Source organism: Helianthus annuus, chromosome 14, assembly GCF_002127325.2.
Source record: "Helianthus annuus cultivar XRQ/B chromosome 14, HanXRQr2.0-SUNRISE, whole genome shotgun sequence".
Classification (NCBI taxonomy): Eukaryota; Viridiplantae; Streptophyta; class Magnoliopsida; order Asterales; family Asteraceae; genus Helianthus; species Helianthus annuus.
Genome location: NC_035446.2, coordinates 111,236,096 through 111,255,708, shown reverse-complemented (window position 1 = coordinate 111,255,708; position 19,613 = coordinate 111,236,096). Strand labels below are relative to the sequence as shown.

The window sequence follows — 19,613 nt, the reverse complement described above, 5'->3', positions numbered from 1 at the left end:
TTCTATATTTTACGTTTCGGTTTAATTTCTCAGCAACGAGCGTGCGTGATACAAAGATTTTATGTCTGCTTTTCGCTCAGCGTTATTTTTTCCCATTTTTATTTATTTTTTATGAGCTTTTCTGGTGTTGGTGGTCGTTGACAATGCTATAGTATTGCTACTACTTAACACAGTTTTATGACAACCGCTGCAACGTAGGGGCTTAATACTAGTGCTCTTAATATTATACTTTAATTTTAGTACTTCTATTTTAATTTTCAAAATTTACATGTTTAGTCCCTCTACTTTAATAATTTTTTTTTCTTTTTTAGTTAACTTTGTAATATATATACATGTTTTGTCCTTCTATTTTAACTTTGATAATATACATATTTAGTCACTCTACTTTTATTCCTTTTAGTATTTTGCCTTTAGTGTTTTTTTCTTGTTAACGTGATGAATCAACCCGATCCCGACGAAACGTGTGGGGTAAAATTACAAGTTAGGTTTAAAAGTTAAATCATTTCAATATATTTAACAATGTAATTTTTGATTAGTTAACTTACTGACATTAGGCCTTTAAACGAACCGAACGAATATAAATAAAGACTTGTTCGTGTTCGTTCATTTAACTTTTATCGAATATGAGCACGAAGTTTAACCAATACTACTATGCTAAAAGATTACACAACCGCAACATAAAATTGTAATAGAAAAAGAAAAAGAAAAAAGAGATAAGATTATCATGAAAAGAAAAATTAACAGTTAAAATATTACGTTCAAGGCTTATGAAAAGATTTAAAGCATAAAATAATATTATTTGGCAAGTTAATATAGCTTTATAAATGCATCTACAAAAATATTATTATTAAGCACAATCATAACTTTAAAAATGCATTTATTGAAAAAAGCACATAACAATATCTGGTACATATTCATTCATTCATTCATCGGGAAAAAGGCGGGTTCTCATGGTACTAAACAATATTATCCATCAAAACGGGTAATGCTTTACCCAGCCCTAAATAGATCATATCAATTCAACATTTCAAACCCTAACTTTTGGTTGTCAAAAACACACGCACTCATCGTCAAATATTAGGAATTATGACTCGTATTTCGCTTACGAATGACACCCATTCTCATGCGCTAGAAGAATCTGACTCAACGATGATCGAAATTGAAGACGAAGACAACAAGGTACTTACTTGTTAAATATATTTCATACGAGTTGAGTTAAGAGGGGTGGGTATATGCTCGTTCAACACTCATTCTTATGATTTTTATCACCCGAAACCAAGGGTTCTATAGAAGTATGGGGGTCATGGGTCAAGTCACATAGTCGATTATTTTGCTAAAAATGGAGAATTGGGAGCAAAAAATTGGGATGATTCACAGAAAATGAAATAACTTTAGTTGTTTATATGGTGTGTTCTAATTATATAATCTTGAAAGAAGTTGTGTATCCTCTGTAAGGAAAAGTACAATAAAAACGTACAAAATGTAGAACAGAAAATGAGTGAATATGAAATAAACCTGAGGATTTGAACAGTAATTGACAAAGACACTAAATGATTCTGCTACTATTATTAACATTAGAGACATAATCTAGCTTTTGTTATCGCATAAAACAGTTCAGAATCCAAACTTATATAAATCTATTCACTGTTCTGATAATGTGAATAAAAAAAATAATTTATGATCTTAAGTTTAATAACCTTTGCTTATGGTCCGTATGTTGTGTTGCCTTTTCGGGGGGGTCGTAAGACTTCAACTAAGAAGATTAAAGACCTTGAAATCTTTGTCCCCATTGCCTATGGAACTATCTCATTTTGGCTTGGAAAGAAGGCCACTGAGTAAGTGAAACTGAAATCCAATTACAAGTTTTATTTATTTATTTATTTATTTATTTATTTTACAATACTTGTAGTTTATATTTAAGTGAAAATTTTAAATATTTTTCTCTTCACGTTTGCTAGAACTCAATCTCACACGTGGACTGTTTATGTTCGTGGGGCCACAAACGAGGACTTGGGCGTAGTCATAAAAAAAGTCGTGTTTCAGTTGCATCCTAGTTTCAGTAATGCAAGGCGAGTGGTAGAATCACCACCTTTTGAGCTCACAGAACGCGGATGGGGTGAATTCGAAATAGCCATTTCAATATTCTTCCACGATGATGCTTGTGAAAAAGAAAAACAGTTAGACTTGTGAGTCGTTTATTTCATCTTTTTTACATTATTGCCCTTCATTATCTTTGTTACATGTAGTGATGTATGTAGTTCAGATGTAACGCTTACATAATTATATTCAGGTTTCATCCTCTGAAATTATACTCTGAAGTCGAGCATGGTCCTTTATCTACCAAAAAACCTGTAATTGTTGAATCTTACGATGAAATCGTTTTCCCAAACCCTTCGGAAAAATTTCTTGCGCGTGTCCATGATCATCCGGCTGTAATCGTGCCACGTCTTCCACCCACTTTGAACTTGCCTCATGGTAAATTATAAACACATGTTTTTTTTTTTTCTTATTTTGTATTTTTGATATTAGGTTATTTAACCTTGGCATAAATTTGGATTATGATAGTACCAATGGATGACTCGCGTGATGACAAAAGAGGTGATACTAAAGATCACCCACATGTTCAATGGTTCAATAAATTTTCCGAGGCAGACGAGCTGTTAAAACTAGCGGAGGCCCGCCAGCAGGTGCAAAATCATATTGTGAAGCTACGAAGGCGAATGAGTATGCTAGATAATATCTGAAGTCATAAAGCGCTAGATATTTGTAAAAGCGTTAATGGTAGTATCTTCAAATTGCACTTTTGCGCACTTTTTTTATTTGTTCGTTTTCAGACTGCGTGTCCTAGAACGTCCTTTGCGACACTTGCATGTGAAAATAACTTAAAGGTCGCGCTTTATTTGGTAACAGTTCCCTTTCGGATTTAAGATATTTTGTTAGTCCCTATCCTACTAAATCAAATAATGACAATAGCATTCTCTATCAACTATTTGCTGTATTGATATGTGCATTTATGTTTTAACGTTGGAATACCCGGAACTGCCAAGGTTTAAATCCCTTCTTCCAAAAGCAGCTCAGGATGTTTTGCGCCATTATGATTTGGGCAGTCGGGTGGGCCGGTAGGGCCCAGAGGCTGGGTAAAGGTATCGAGTCATACAGGTAATTTTATTCTAGTACGCCAACTGACACTTGTTGTTCATGTTATAGTATTTTGACAACCCCACCTATTTGTCATGTTTCTGATAATATCTTTTTTCAGTTTTACTTGATCCGTTTCAGATAAGTTCTTTCACCGTTTTACTTATTTGACCCGTTTCAGTTCGTTTCTTTTTCAGTTTAACCTATTTGGTACGCTAGAGATAAATCATTCATAATTCAATTTGAAATGTTTATAAGTAAATTAGTAGAATCTTGGAAATTGTCAAGATAAGGATAGTCGAATGGGCCATGCTAATAGACAGTCTCGACCCTCACTTTTGAGTAGGGGTGTTAAGAATTCGTTTCGATTAATCTCTAAATTTATTCTAAGTATAAAAATAGCCCATTATCAAATTCATTACGAAACCCATAAGTAACTTGAAAGAATTTATTACATGTTCTAACTGAATTTGAATCAAAACGAATTTATTCAAATTTGAATTTTTTATCGAATTAGAATCGAATACGAATTCAAGCAGAAAAAATAAATTATTCGAAAAATTCGATTCGAGCAATTCGAAAATTCGATATTCGATTCGACGAACACCTCTACTTTTAAGACGATTACTTTAAAACAATAAAAGGCAGTTAAGAATATTATAAAGTTTATATTACGTGATGAATACTTTTAATTCTCTCCTAAATACAAACAAAACAAATAAATGCAAATGTTTCATTGAGTTCGGTAAAATATAAAATTTTGAAGCAATAATAATTCAATAAACATATATTCTTTTAAGTAAATCCAAAGCTAAATTGTATAGCTATAATGATGTGTATTAGGTTAAATGTTGTAGAAATGTTGGACCGTTCACATATCTATATGCTACAGTGTACAGTTTATTGTAATCTATGCAACCAACCAAGCTGGAAAATTGACGAGACAAAATAATTAAACCATGCAGTCCCACCGCATTTAAAACGACAATGATGTCTTCAAATTATTATACCATATATGCTCATTCCTTTTTTAGCATCGTGTCGTTGCTATCTTATGACTTGTGACATATGCGATACGAGTATATATAATTACTAATATTTTATAATATAATGACGACAATAAACTCGTAATTAGTTAATGGAATCATCATCTCTATATAACCAAGGTTGTCTGACTTGTAATCTTGTATATGTTTGTTTATGATACATATTAATACACGCGTTTGCATATTGTTTTGTGTATTGATGATACTTTATGTACAAAAACTAAAGTCAAAATTGAGATTGGAAGAAAAGTCAAAAAGTGCGTATATGGAATGAATGGGGCCAATTTGCGGACCCCTTTTTTGCATCCTAATCCTTAGCCCCTTTCTGTACCCTCATTACTATTTTAACATTTGGCTCTCACCAGATGAAGCCCATCCCATGTACGTTGGGAGGGTATTTTTGGAAATAGATTATGGGTTATAAATACATGTTGATTATACATGTTTCGTATTATAGGTTTTAGTTTTAGTAGATGTTAGATATGCATGCATACAAAGTCATGGGAAGAACAAGGAAAGTCATAAAGGGTCGAAGTGTCTCGATAGTCATTATAAGAATTTGGACCTATGTCGATTGGGGATATAGCGATTACATGAGTCATTGCCTCGTTGGCATAGGTTACTCTATGGCGACGACATGACTTTTTTAGAATTTTAGGTTAGGTCACCCTATGGTGACAACATGTTGTCGGGGATAGCTTAGGCGGGAATGATGAAAAAGTAGGTGCCTTTCAGAAACCCTATAGGGTCGATTTGTTGTAGTGAGTAGCACCAATGCCCTAGCCACCAATGACCGTAAACAGGCACTCAGATTTTAATTTCAGACCTAGGTTTTGCTCTTTCTTTTTCAAACCCTTTGGCTGGTAAATTTTGATTTCAACCTTCATAGATTTCTATATACGACATCCACCAAGTATATTATTATGTGACATGAATGATACTGTAGGCAATTAAATTGGATTTTAGTAATACAAGCTATGACTCAATGGCATATAATAATTAGTATTGAAAATTAATTAACCTAATGAAACCCCGAAATTTCATTTGTGTTGGCAAAAACAATCATACTTACATAATTATCATAGATTTATACTTGATTTCCACTCGATTTCGCTCACATAGGTAATTATGAGTGGAATGGGGAGACGTACCTTCCTTGTGAGAGGAAATATACGATCATTATGCTTTGAGAAAAATGCCCGGATAGTCCCTGTGGTTTTGCCTTTTTTCACCTATAGTCCCCAACTTTCTAAAACTACCTGAATAGTCCCCAAGTTTTCACTTTTTGTTCCCGGATAGTCCCTGGGTCTAACTTCAGTTACTTTTCTCTGTTAAAATGATGTGAAATGACAAAAATACCCTTTTCTTAAAAGGCCAAACCACAGGGATTATCCGGGCATTTTTCTCTTTTTATTTATAAAACCCCACCACCACACTTCATCTTCAACCTCCACCCACCATCACCCTCCTCCACCCTCCACCAGGGTGTGCCCCCTTAAACCGCACCTCCCGAGACCTTTTCCAGCGTCGGTTTTCCGATTCGAGCTGCGGGGATGACATTGAATCTGATCTGAGTTGAACTAGATGAAACCAAAAGAATAGTCCGGCGAATACGAGTCGGGCTAGGAACCGGGACCTTGGTCGGGAACGGGCTGTGGCGGAAGCGAAAGTTTGGGGGGAGAATTGGAGAGACAGAAAGAGGACGAACACGATGGGTGGTGGTAGTTTCGATGCTACAAACGTGTGATATGTGTTCTTCTGTTTCATGAGCGAATAAGAGTCGTTTTTTATGATGGTTCTGGTATGTTGGTTTTTTTACGGCGGATAAAGAAAAGGGTGAAGTGCAGTTGAGTTGAGAGGGGTGATGGATGATGACTTTTGTAAAGAAATTGATATTTGCTTTGACTTGGTAATTATTATTATTATTATTATTATTATTATTATTATTATTATTATTATATGATGAATTTGAGTTAACTGTTTTTGTTTTTGTTTTGGTTTATGTTTATTCATGTTGTAGGTATTTGAATTGAACTCATGTATTTATTTAAACATATGCTTGTTGTATCTTCTGCTGATGATGTAGCTATTCAGACCTCAAATCTTCTTATCTTGACATTGTCATCCCCGCAACTCGAATCAGAAAACCGACGCTGGAAAAGGTCTCGGGAGGTGCGATTTAAGGGGGTACACCCTGGTGGAGGGTGGAGGAGGGTGATGGTGGGTGGAGGTTGAAGATGAAGTGTGGTGGTGAGGTTTTATAAATAAAAAGAGAAAAATGCCCGGATAGTCCCTGTGGTTTGGCCTTTTAAGAAAAGGGTATTTTTGTCATTTCACATCATTTTAACAGAGAAAAGTAACTGAAGTTAGACCCAGGGACTATCCGGGAACAAAAAATGAAAACTTGGGGACTATTCAGGTAGTTTTAGAAAGTTGGGGACTATAGGTGAAAAAAGGCGAAACCACAGGGACTATCCGGGCATTTTTCTCTTATGCTTTTATATGCGGTGGGACTACTCTTGGCAGCGAAAGTGAAAATAAAAGTGCTACTCGTTAAATTGCTAGTATATATTATTATTACTATTACTATTACTATTATCTAATGCGTGCGGGACTGCTCTTGACAACGAAAGTGAAAGTAAAAGTGCTACTCATTAAATTGCTAGTATATCTTATTATTATTATTATTATTATTATTATTATTATTATTATTATTATCTAATAGGTCATAATTTAGATTATTAGATTCTAATTTGCCTAAATAAAAAAAAATTATTCATTGATCATAGCTAACAAATGTGTACAAACATACTTATAACGACTAGAGAGTTTTTGAGTTGGTCATTCAAAAAACATATATACATAACTACTAAAAACATAACCAATTAGTCATTTTCTCTTTACCCATCTTTTTTGAGCTTTGTGACGCGTTAATCAGAGGACTTTCAACTTTTCTCCGTCACTTAACCATCGGTAAGACGATATTAATGAAAGGGGCCAGTGGTTCTTGATACAGGTAGCAAGGTAGGGTTACAAGGGGGGTATGAATCTATACATGCTAATGTAATCACACTAAGAAACTTACCACGTAACTGCCGTTAGTGAACAGTGCCCCTCCACATGCATTTGCCCCTTAACCCCCCTTATAAAACCCTCCATTCACTAAACATTTACCACCACTCTCATCAAACATACATATCCATAATGGGTCTTACAAAATCACACAACAAACAAACACAAGCAATAGCCCTCAAGAAAATCATCAAGAAATGCTCGGCCTTTAGAGACGCCAACGGCTACCCAACCGACGTCCCTAAAGGACACTTTGTCGTCTATGTTGGAGAAACAAGAAGCCGATACGTTGTACCCATATCATGGCTACACCACAAAGGCTTCCAAAGCTTGCTACGACAAGCCGAGGAAGAGTTTGGGTTCGACCATGGAATGGGATTAACCATCCCTTGTCATGAAGAGGACTTCCAGTCTCTCTTCTCACTCATGGGATGAATTAACCGCCATTCGATGCAACCCAACCAGACCTCGATCGATCATAATTTTTAGTCATTTGATTTGTCGTCTTTTTAGTATGAAGTACTTTGAACAAAAATCGTTGTAGTTCGTCAACATTTATCTATTTCTCTAATGCTGGTGTTAGCACCCTTGGAAAATATTGTGTCAACGGAGGGTTTTATTGTTTTCTTATGTCATATTTGTATGACGTATTAAATAATTAAATGTTTCCTTTATTCCTATTCATCGTTAAATTATGTTTTAGCATCACTAGGGATCCTAACTCAGTAGTACTAGTTAGATTAAAAGTTTCAACTATTATAAATAAATGTGACACCAACAATTCCATTCCATACATATGTTTGTGTATTATATGGAAACAGTGTCGACATCAGTTTCCAAAATCTTTAATTCAAGAATGATACCACGTTATATATAAACCTACTCTAAAATATTTACAACATATAGGATCCGTCTATATTATAAAACTAAGGGGCTGTTTGGTAGCCTCTGAATGGTTATTAAGAGGCTACATTTTAATGGAACCATTAAGAATTTTACTAATGAGAAGGTAGAATAATGTGACATGTGATGATTTACCATTCAGAGGTTACCTCTTAACCATTCAGACTTGAGGTTACCTCTTATTCATTCAGAGGTTTTAAACCATTAAGAGGTAGCATCTGAATGGTCATTAGAAGGCTACCAAACAGCCCCTAAGTGTTACATTCTGGTTTCTTGACACCTCAATCCATCCGTATTAGGGTGTTGCATCGGCGGCATAGTAGGGCCATGATGCCGCCAACAATAATCTTTCGACTAACACAAAAGATGTGTAATAACCTTGTATTGATGATGGGATACACGTACTAAGGGGAGGAGGGGTGGTCACTAGTGATAGATTTCTATCACTCCCACTATCCAATCAAATCATGCCATATCATCAAACAAAATTCTATCACTAGTGATAGAAATTTAGGGAGGGTGGTATCACTAGTGATGGAATTCAATCACTCCCAAATTTTTTTAATTTTCATTTTAAAATTAAATTTCACTAATTTTTTTAATTTTCGTATTAAAATTAAATTTCACTATTTTTTTAATTTTTTATTTTAAATTAGAAATTAACAATAAAACACTAAAATTAAAAAATTCATTAAATTTAAAACATACTACTTCAATTTAACATACTACAAACATACAATTTAAAAAAAAAACCTACTCCTCGTCCGAATCATGAAACTCCAAACCTAGAGAACCTACTAGTTCGATCAAATCGTATCTCAACCGAAAGTGAGTTTCTTCGTTACGCAATTGTAGATGGATATCTTGTGGAATTTGAACTTGTGTAGGAGGATCCGGCACCCAATCCGGGGATATTGCATGTCCGTCTACTTTGATCAGCATATTGTGCAATATGATACATGCATACACTATGCTATGTATTGATTTCTTGGTCGTCGCACGAACCGGTCGGTGTAGTATACCCCATCTACCCTTTAAAACACCAAATGCCATCTCAACATCTTTTCTTGCCGATTCTTGCAATTTTTTGAACACGATTTCTTTATGCTCGACAGGAAATGAGTGAGCTTTCACAAAAACAGACCAAGACGGGTAGATACCATCCACAAGAAAAAAGCCTCGTCTGTAATGTCGACCGTTAACATTGAAAGGAGAGGAAGGTGCGGTACCATCCGTTACGGTTTGAAACAATGGCGACGTGTGCAACACATTGATGTCGTTGTTTGAACCTGGAACACCGAAATACGAATGCCAAATCCATAAATCATTCGACGCCACCGCTTCTAGTATGATGGTTGGTCTTTTGATGTCTCCCCTAACATACGCCCCTCGCAACTCTCTTGGACAATTTTTCCACTCGATATGTGTACAATCGATGCTACCGAGCATCCCGGGAAAATGCCATCTAGCCTCGTGTGCGGCGTAAATACGTGAGATGTCGTGGCTCATCGGTTTACGTAAAAACTTGTTAGCATACAACTTAATGACCGCGTTGCAAAAAAATTGCAAACATTCACGTGAAGTTCTGGCCGACATAGCTAGGTATTCATCATATTGATCGGGAGGGTTACCTGTCGCTAGTTGGCGAATGGCGGACGTGCATTTTTGTATCGGCGTGAAACTTGGTTTGCCCCTCGCATCGTAACGTTCTTGAAACCATTCTTCGCTTGCTTTGATATCTCCAACAATCTTTAAAAATAATTCTTTGGGTAAACGAAACCGATCTCTAAACGTTTCGGCATTGTAGAGGGGATTTTCCACAAAATAATCGTTCATCAAAACTTCGTTGGCACGTATACGATCATGGTCGACCATCTTCTTCTTTGGGCGAGACGGCTCGGCATCAAGCTCGTTATACACCGACACAAAATATTTTAGCGTCTCATTGTCGGAAGACGACTCGGTATCGCTATTGCTAGAAATCGGAAACGTCGAATCCGTAGGAAAATCCATTTGAGAAAGATGTAGATTGTGTAAAATGGGTTTATGTTTTTGATGTGTGTAAAATGGTTTAAAATGGTGATATATATAAAAGTTTAAAGGTTTTTTTTTTTTTTTTTTATAAAAATTACCGTTGAATAACGGTCGAAAATAGCACCCAACGTTCAAATTCTTTCAATTTCAACGCGTGATAACTTCAACGCGTTTAAAGTTTAACGCGTGATACAAGGTAGGGGCGGCGGTGTTCAACGCGTTTTTTTTTGTTCATCACGGTGCTATAACGCACCGCCCCTCCTCCCCTAAGGGGAGTGGGGGTGGTCACCAGTGATAGAATTCTATCACTCACAAGCATCTAATCAACTTCTGCCATGTCATCAGCCACTATTCTATCACTCACAAGCATTTTGTAGTGACGGTGGTCACCAGTGATAGAATTCCATCACTCACAAATTTTTTTAATTTTTATTTTAAAATTAGAAATTAACAATAAAACACTAAAATTATAAATTTCATTAAATGGTTTACGTTGTGTGAAATGTGTTTGTGTTTTGGTGTGGGTGAAATGGTTTAAAATGGAGAAGTATATATAAAAGGTTTTAAGGATTTTTTTTTAATTAAGTTTACCGTTGAAAAACGGTCGAAAATGGCAACGTTCAAATTTTTCAATGCGTGATATTATCAACGCGTTATATATTGTGGTGGCGGCGGTGTGCTAAACTCCATCACTCGTGATGGAGTGTCCATAACGGACCATCCCCACTGGCCTAATAAAGAAACTAGAGATGTTGATATAGAATAATGAAAACTGTGTGACGTATTGTATAATTTTGATTAATTATATATTTACAATTGAGATGAGTACCAAAGAAAGTAAGAAAATTAATTAACTTATACATAAGTATGGTCGATAAACCCTAACTAATATATCGTTTGCTCTGAAGTTTTCAGGCCTTTCGCAGCTCGCGGATTTCCTATCTGATATACAAAACCTGAGGGTGTTTTGCAATAATTATTATTAACCTATAAAATAACTCAAAATAATAATATATTGTTCAGTTAAGTTAGGTTTTGTTGCTGTTATATCGTTAGATGATTAAATATTAATCAGTGATCCATTTTAGTGATTCCATATATAATTCATGGTCTCCGGCATCATGCGGTCCTTTGAATAGATCTAGGTTATCATTTTTTTCATCTTCTAATGATGAAACTCATCCCCATTTACTCTGATGGTTCTGCACTTTTTATAGCTGCAATTTCAACCTATTCATAAACAAACACGAATCAGAATCATATCTGCATCTCGGATTTATTTCGAATAAAGGATTTGTGATTGTTGATTATTTTTTTACATCAGTAGAAGAAATGCCAAGACATAGAATAACTATATTTTTGTCTAACATCATCCCTGGACCAGCACATGCATCCGTAAATGGTTGGGTGATCCTAAACGTATCCCTTCTCTCACATATTTGGGAGAGGGACACACCATTAAAAAATATTTCCCCATCACATTCAGGGTATGTTCAAAAGGGGATGAGGGTACGTTTAGACACACATCCCAAATGATTTTACCTCACTAACTCTGAATACATGATGACCGGACCAATTAAGTGAGGCATTGGTCAAACCAGAGGACGTTCATTATTAACGGAATCCGTATAATGGCTTGAGGTCCGACACTGGAATGACCATCAAAAGAAGGCAACATACATAACATGTTGGAATATTAAGTTAGATGACTACCCAGCGCGGGCCCGGTTAAGACATCATAAGTCTGGGCAGATCTTGGTTAGGGTCCCCGATTTGGGGATGTGAATAACCTTATAAGAAGTTCACCTTTAAAAAAAAAAGATAGACCGGAGCTCATCAAGGTATTTGGACAACAAAGCCTAGAATTATGCTAGAAGAGTTGGGCCAAGGCAGAAAAGAAGCCCATGTATTGTGAAAGAGTGCCAGCTATAACCTGGCAAGCATTAAATGTCATGGATCTCAACACTCAGTAGATCAAACATTCAAACCAAGGTGTAGCGGGTAAAGGCTTTATGCCCAAGACAAAGCCTAAAACCAACGAACAAAAGAATGACCGGTAGCCTATTGCGCCGATGAGAACTCCCATAACAAAAAGCATTGGGAGATTCTATTGGCACGCCGACCATTCTATCTACACACTTTGACAATTCAATACGGATCGTATAGTCCTATACGATTCGTATTGGATAAAGACATAAAGTTAAGACATGGCAGGCTGACAGGTGCTTTGGATGGAGCATTGATATTAAACCGGATAAACCAAAAGAATCCAGTTGTTATTTGCAAATCAATAAAAACAGGTAAGCTTAAAGAAATCTGGAACTTTACTTTGAGGTGGGGCAAATCAATGAAAACAGGTAAGCTTAAAGAAATCTGGAACTTTACTTTGAGGTGGGAAAAAAGAGCATATACCAAGTGAATTATCTTAGTACTTTTATAAAAGGGCCCTTTTTTTCAATACGAGGGGTCCGTTTATTTATATTTATTTTTCTAATAAGAGCTACTCTTCATTATCAACACATTTAGTTTTAGTTTTTCTTTATGTAAAACCTTCTTTTAACTTAAGTAGATACTAGGTTTTTACCCGTGTCGCGCGTTGCGGCGGCAACTTCGCGTTTGCGACTTTGCTACACACGTCACGAAGATAACATTGACGTGTGGCGTCTGTTTGTGACGTGACGCGTTTTTTGAATTTGTGACGTGACGTGGTTGTCTTACTTGTTGAAGTGTAAATTCGTAAAAGTAATCTAAACAGAAGAATTGAAATGTTGAAGAAGACGAAATGTGAAGTTATTAAGTAGAAAAAAGATGGGGCTCAAAGTTGTCAATTACAAAAAATTAGGAGTCAATGTGTCACTTACCAAAAGATGAAGGTTGAATGTATAAAATCTCTAAAATTGGATGTCTTGTATGTTGCGGTGTAAATTTGTTTTTAGTTTTTCTTTATTTTATTATTACTTATTATTTAACTAATGTTTATTACTTATTATTTAACTAATGTTTATTTCATTTTCTTTACATAAAAATATTTTAAGATATATATCGAAAAGATTTATAATCGAAAAGATTATAACATATAAGAATGGACAAAGTGAAGAATGGACAAAATCACCAATGGTTTGTGTCCATGTCTCAGATGACTACCAATTTTTGTTTGCCAGGTGTATAACTTCTATGTTCTACTTCGCTGGACGTGAAAAAAGCATGGTAGAAGTCACCGTGTATTAAGAGATTAAAAGAGAAAGGTAGGTGGCAAAAGCCACCGACCTTTCTCTTTAATATTACATAAATTTTCTTTTTAATAAGACCTTCATTGCAGGTGTCGCGGAACGACGTGGAAGAGACATGGAGTACGAAAGATAGGCAGGCGTGGAGAACATGAGGAGCATAGGCGAAGCTTTTAAGGGGTGGCTGACCCCCCAAACTTTTCGCTCAGTAGTGGAGAGTATGTAGTTTCGTATAGAAATTTTTGAGTATATACGTTTTTGACTCCCCCAATTTTATAGAAAATTTTAGGTTCGATGACTCCCCCCCCACTCGGAAATCTCAAGCTTCGCCACTGGTGAGGAGAAAAGTTGTGAAAATCCGTGAGGAAGGGTGAGGTCGGATAGAGAATGTGAGTGGTGTGCACGCTCGTAGAAGATGCATGGGAGAAATCGGCAGGGTGAGGTCGCATAGAGAATGTGAGTGGTGTGCACGCTCGTAGAAGATGCATGGGAGAAATCGGCATGGAAGAGAGATGGAGGGGCCCATCTCCATGCATGGGAGTGCTCATTCTCTAGGTTCATATATCATGAGCTAACAAGAGACAGAAAAAGTTCAAATTTTGCCTTTAAGAAAAATGTTATAAACTACACATTATTGGTAACCCGTGTGTTTTAGCGGGATCGACAATATACTACAGAAACATATACACATCAAGCAATTTTGTGGTCATTCATGAATATAGCTTGACTAAATTGAATTATCATAAAGTAACTAATCAACGTATTTGTAGAGGATTCGATCGGTTATGTGGACCATTTATTTGTTAGTTATATAAAAAATAAATAAGAAAACTATGTAAGTTGCATAGAGCATTTGTACTCTATGGATCACTAGACTATGTGAATCAGGGTAAACGATATAATTATATATTTTGTTTTACATAATATCATTTATCTATATTATTATTTCAAAATAAATAAGAAAATTACAGGTAATAATGACAATAAAAATAGTTCCCAGGATTAAAAATGTAGCAAAACTTTTCCACCTCTTTGAACTCTCTGCTGATACAATACCACCAGCTCCGACACCAACACGTCCACCACCATACCGGCGAACACCAGGGGATGTTCATTTTCACAGCACCATTACCACCCGTCACCATGCACGTTTAGAGCTTGAAGTTAGATCGAAAATTGGCTCTTTGCCGGAAGTTCCGATTGGAGAACATGGAGGTAGGATATATGAAAGTGATATATGGTGGTCGGCGAAATGTTATTTGGTTCAATATTAGTGGAAATTTGAATATATCATTTGATTAAATGGAGGTGTTGAATTATTATGATATTAATTATGTCCGTAACTTTTAAGGTGGTTCTTATTGAGATTATTTCACATGCAGTTTATTTCTCTCATGGAAGAAGAAGCAATATCACTACCTCTCCCAATTCTACCCATACTTAAGAATTAAATTTATTTAAATAACATCAATTAAATTAATAAGTAAATTACAAGTTTTGTACTTTATATGTGTACCAAATTGCAGAGGGTGTTGTTTACCTTTAAATTTAACGAGTTTTGTCATTAATGTTTCAAAATCCTGCATGTTATGTCCTTTAACCCTAACTCAGTCAGATTTTTTTTTGTTAAATATGGTCATGTGCCTTGCACATGAGGGTATTCTTGTCATTTTACCTCTCCAGGAACTATTGAGTAAATAACTTATATCAAGGGACTAAATGTGTAAAAAGATTAAAGAATAAGATATTAATTAAAAACCCACTCTCTCTCTCTCTCTCCCTTCTTCATCTCTACTCTCTCTCTTCTTCATACCCATTAATCAAACCCTAATCACCCCCGATCTTGCAATCGCTTTCGATATCGAAAACACCCACAACCCCTACAACCCACCGCCACCACCACCAACAACCACAGGCGATCTCTACGACGTTGTCTCAACCCAATTCCGGCGAGTTTGACTCGTTTGAGCTCGCCGGTGATGAGCCGGCGAGAACCCTTAAGCGCCCTCGGATCTGTTGTTTGCGGGTTCTCCGGTGCCACCACATTTTCGGCATCAGTCTGGTCATCCGAATCGAATGCGTTTTTGCCTTATATGCTGGCTGCTGTGCTTCAGCAGTAGCAGCACCAGCAGATGGGTGTTGTGGGGCATCAGTTTCAGCGGCATTCCGGGTCGCCTATTTTGAGTAGACAGCAGCCTGGGCAGACGGTTCATATGGTTGGCACTCCGGTTCGTGGTTCATATGCAGATGTTCAGTAGCCCCCACAGGAGAAAAAGGCTCTCACTTTGTTCCTAGTTGAGGATGATTGAATTTGGGTAATTGTTTCATATTTATTATGTTTATGAAATTGGGCATAATTTGTTGGGACTTTAGTTCTGAAAATTGCTGCATTTTACATGTAATTTAGGTTAATGCGATTTGACGAGTTCTTGTTGGATTGAGATGAAATTGGTGGTGATCAGGGAGGCAAATGCTGAGATGAGAGAGAGAGAGAGAGAGAGAGAGAGAGAGAGAGAGAGAGAGAGAGAGAGAGAGAGAGAGAGAGAGAGAGAGAGAGAGAGAGAGAGAGAGAGAGAGAGAGAGAGAGAGAGAGAGAGAGAGAGAGAGAGAGAGAGAGAGTATTTAATTAATATCTTATTATTTAATTTTTTTACACATTTAGTCCTTTGATATAAGTTATTTACTCAATAGTCATTGGAGAGGTAAAATGACAAGAATACCCTTATGTGCAAGGCACATGAACATATTTAACAAAAAAAATATGACTGGGTTAGGGCTAAAAGACATAACGTGCAGGATTTTGAAACGTTAAGGACAAAACTCGTCAAATTTAAAGATAAAGGACACCGCCTGCAATTTGGTACAAACATAATGAACAAAACTTGTAATTTACTCTAAATTAAATTAAATGCCTTCGTTTGAATTTATACAAATTTATATAATACATATTATTAAATAATCTATTTGTATATATATATATATATATATATATATATACACACACACACACACACAATAAAGGGTTATTGAATTTTAATAATTCAAACTTTCACTCATTGACTGACATTAATTTCAACTTCAAAAAAATTCCCTTTAACAATCTCAACTTGTAAGAATTTGGCCCTCATCGATCATTTTTTAATTGGGTTAGTTTTTTGCTGACGTGGCAGCTTACGTGGGACAAAACTAATTATTGGCTGATGTGGCAGCTTATGTGGCACAAACTTAGTTATTGGATATTTATAATCTCAACTTTCACCACAACCACCACCATTAACTGCCACCACCACCACCAATCGCCACCACCATCAGCCACCGCCCGCCACCCACAACCACCACCACCATCAACCGCCCCCAACATCAACAACCACACCACCATAATGTCGGCCAATGGATCGATGAGGGCCAAATTTTAACAAGTTGGGAGCACTGTTTCGAGGTAAATTTTACATCAATCGACTTGTGTAACACCCCGTGTTACCAAATGTCAAAGTCAAAGTCAAAGTCAAGATTGACTCCTTTGACCATAGTTAGTCCACTTTATGTTTGCGATTACATTAGCTGTATTATGTGGAGTAAGTGTTATTAATCAAAGTAATCGAATGATCAAATCAATGCGAAACGCTAAACGACTGTGAATGATAGGAAGTAACAATTTGGTAAAGTCAATTAATCGATAATCAAGCTAATCTAATCATCATCGAACTCGAGACTCGAATTACGCGAATTCTGGTGTTAGTATACGCGTGTGTGTACCTTATGTGTTACTTGTGCGTGTTTACTTTATGTTATGTGTGGTAATCAATCGAAACTCGAAACTCAATTGAACTCAATCCAAAATCGAATTATGATAATTGGTGGCGAAAAGACAGCGCGAGACATAGGTTATTGTATGTTAGATATAGTGGTTGGGATTAAAAGTAATTTGAATAGGAAACTCTATCATATTCTCATCAATCGCAATCGAAATCGAAATATCAAAAATCGTCGCACCGAACGCTCGAATCAGGCAGCTGAACGATCAGGCTCCCAGCCGATCGGACTGTTGTCCGATCGGACAGGCTGTTCGATCGGGGTGCCTGACCGATCGGCCAGCCCTTTCCTCTTTTGGAAGCCTATAAATACCCCTGTCATTGTCATGCTTACCACTTTTGGAAAGCTCTGACCGACCAGCTCGTGCTCCCCTTCTTTTCTCAGGTTCCTTCCAATTCCGGTAAGATTTCATCCTAAATCGTGTACTTCCTTGATCTATACACACTCCTACACCTTTCTATCTTTCAAATCTTACTTTTTAACCGTGAAATCATCAAGATTCAAGTGTTCAATGATGATGTCATCATGGTGTTCTTGAAGGACTCCATGTTTTGACTGCAATCCATCAAGAATCACTTGGATCTAGCCGATTTCCACATAAATAAGCAAAGATCTATCATAGATCTAAACATTTACACGGTGAAAAGGATTGAAAGAATGTTTTTCCAACTTTCTTTCAACTCTTTTACACTCAATACCTTCAAACCGGTAGAAACGGAGTTTGAACCGACTCACTTATCATCCTAGTAGTTGTGCGGTTCAAGATTCGGGTTCTATCCACGAGGTTCACCGATTTCGGGTTAAACGTTAAACTCCGTTCTGAACAGTCCACCGACCGGGTTTGGGTGATTCCTGTCCGAGTAGGAGAAACAAGTAAGGACGAGGGTTCTGTGGTTCAACTCGTGTCAAAGTACCTCGATATAACGTCAAAAAATCAAAACAGCCAAGTGTTAGACAAACCGGCCCACCAGGTCAGGAAGCTGACCGATTGGGCTGGCTGTCCGAACGGACAGCCCAGCCGATCGGATAAGCCAGCCGATCGACCAGGCCAACCGATCGGCTAGCACATGGCCCCACACTTTAACAAATTCATGAAGTCTAGTATTGAACGAAGTGCTGTTCGATCGGACTACGGTCTGATTTGAATTACTCTTCGAATCATGAGATACTATGCTTCAACACTTAATCGATTTTCAACTGGTTCAACACATTGGAGTGCCACACGATCGGTCGAGCCGTCCGACCAGGTGATACCCTGATAAGAACTTGTTGAAGTACCTAACCGATCGGTTAAGCCGACCGATCGAACGGTCCGTTCGATCGATCGACCTGAAAGGTAAGGATACCCCACTGTTTTCAAATACTACAACGAAAACCTCAAAAGGTCAAACCTTCATACACAAACACATCCTTCTCAAAGGAAGAAACAAGCCACTCGAACAGTCCATCCGATCGGCCTACTGACCGACCGGACAGACTGTCCGAACGGACTGGTTAACCGAACGATCAAGCCGTCCGATCGGACCTACCGTCCGATCGACTAGGCTGTCCGACCCTCCAACACTTGTTTTCCGTTTTACGCGTTGCTTATCGTTATGCTATCAAACTATTCAGGCTAACCCTACTCTCAAGTGCTCCCTTCAATCCATCAATCACTGTGAGTATACTCGATCCCTTTTTGCTTTTAGCACTTTTGGGTGTTACATACGTTCCTTATTCTAAATGACAATTGAACACGCTACTCAATTATTTCAAGCGTTAACCGTTACTGCATGTATTACGTGACTAAATGAATGCTTGTTGTTATGTTTACACGTGGAATGCTGTCTATCTGCCTTAACGACGATAGTACTATAGTTTGGACTCAGCACGCGTTTACACGGGGGTTGTTAAGGACAATTACTTGCATGGATTACGGTGGTAATCATGTATTGCGAACTGCCTCGGGTAGTCAACCCACAGTCATTGGTATTGATAGATCCATGTCGATAATTAACATGCTTCGTTTTCCTCTGTGTACGTGCTGGTTATGCGTAAACTATTTCGAACTCTATTATGCTATTATCAAACTTGTATGCTTACCTTTACATTTTATGTATTGACTTTATTTTAACGTATGTGACAGGCAATTAGGATGCTTATCTGCTAGGAAGGCGAGCTTAGAATAAGCGTCTAGAGCATAGTTGTCTGTAGATCTTGCAGATCGTGTCTCTAGAAGCATTTGAACAATTTTTATATTAAAATCTGAGTTGTCGGAACAGAATATTTGACTTGATGTTATCTGTAATAATTTGTTTACTATTTAAGGTACGGTATGGGACGTATTATATAAATTGAATAGTAATAATAATTGTTATGGAGACTTCTGGACAATCTGTTT

General features: G+C 36.9%; 2 protein-coding genes across 2 annotated transcripts; both read left to right on the top strand.

Moving 5' to 3' along the window:
* The first annotated feature begins 904 nt into the window (after positions 1–904).
* LOC110908993 (transcription initiation factor TFIID subunit 14b) lies at positions 905–2,986 on the top strand. The gene is made up of 5 exons (XM_022153997.1): positions 905–1,179; positions 1,747–1,835; positions 1,959–2,186; positions 2,291–2,475; positions 2,566–2,986. Exons 1-5 carry the CDS (start codon positions 1,087–1,089, stop codon positions 2,742–2,744), a joined length of 774 nt encoding a protein of 257 aa, XP_022009689.1. The 5' UTR covers positions 905–1,086; the 3' UTR covers positions 2,745–2,986.
* Positions 2,987–7,388: 4,402 nt separating this feature from the next.
* Positions 7,389–7,820, top strand: LOC110905745 (auxin-responsive protein SAUR50-like). The gene has a single exon (XM_022151272.2). The coding sequence runs from the start codon at positions 7,389–7,391 to the stop codon at positions 7,689–7,691; it is 303 nt and encodes a 100-aa protein (XP_022006964.1). The 3' UTR covers positions 7,692–7,820.
* Positions 7,821–19,613: the final 11,793 nt, after the last annotated feature.

Excerpts from the sequence above, each read along its gene's own strand:
- LOC110908993 (XM_022153997.1), top strand. The coding sequence starts at position 1,087 with ATGACTCGTATTTCGCTTACGAATGACACCCATTCTCATGCGCTAGAA. Across the intron at positions 1,180-1,746 it reads TTGAAGACGAAGACAACAAG|ACTTCAACTAAGAAGATTAA; the intron begins GTACTTACTTGT and ends GGGGGTCGTAAG. Across the intron at positions 1,836-1,958 it reads CTTGGAAAGAAGGCCACTGA|AACTCAATCTCACACGTGGA; the intron begins GTAAGTGAAACT and ends CACGTTTGCTAG.
- LOC110905745 (XM_022151272.2), top strand. The coding sequence starts at position 7,389 with ATGGGTCTTACAAAATCACACAACAAACAAACACAAGCAATAGCCCTC.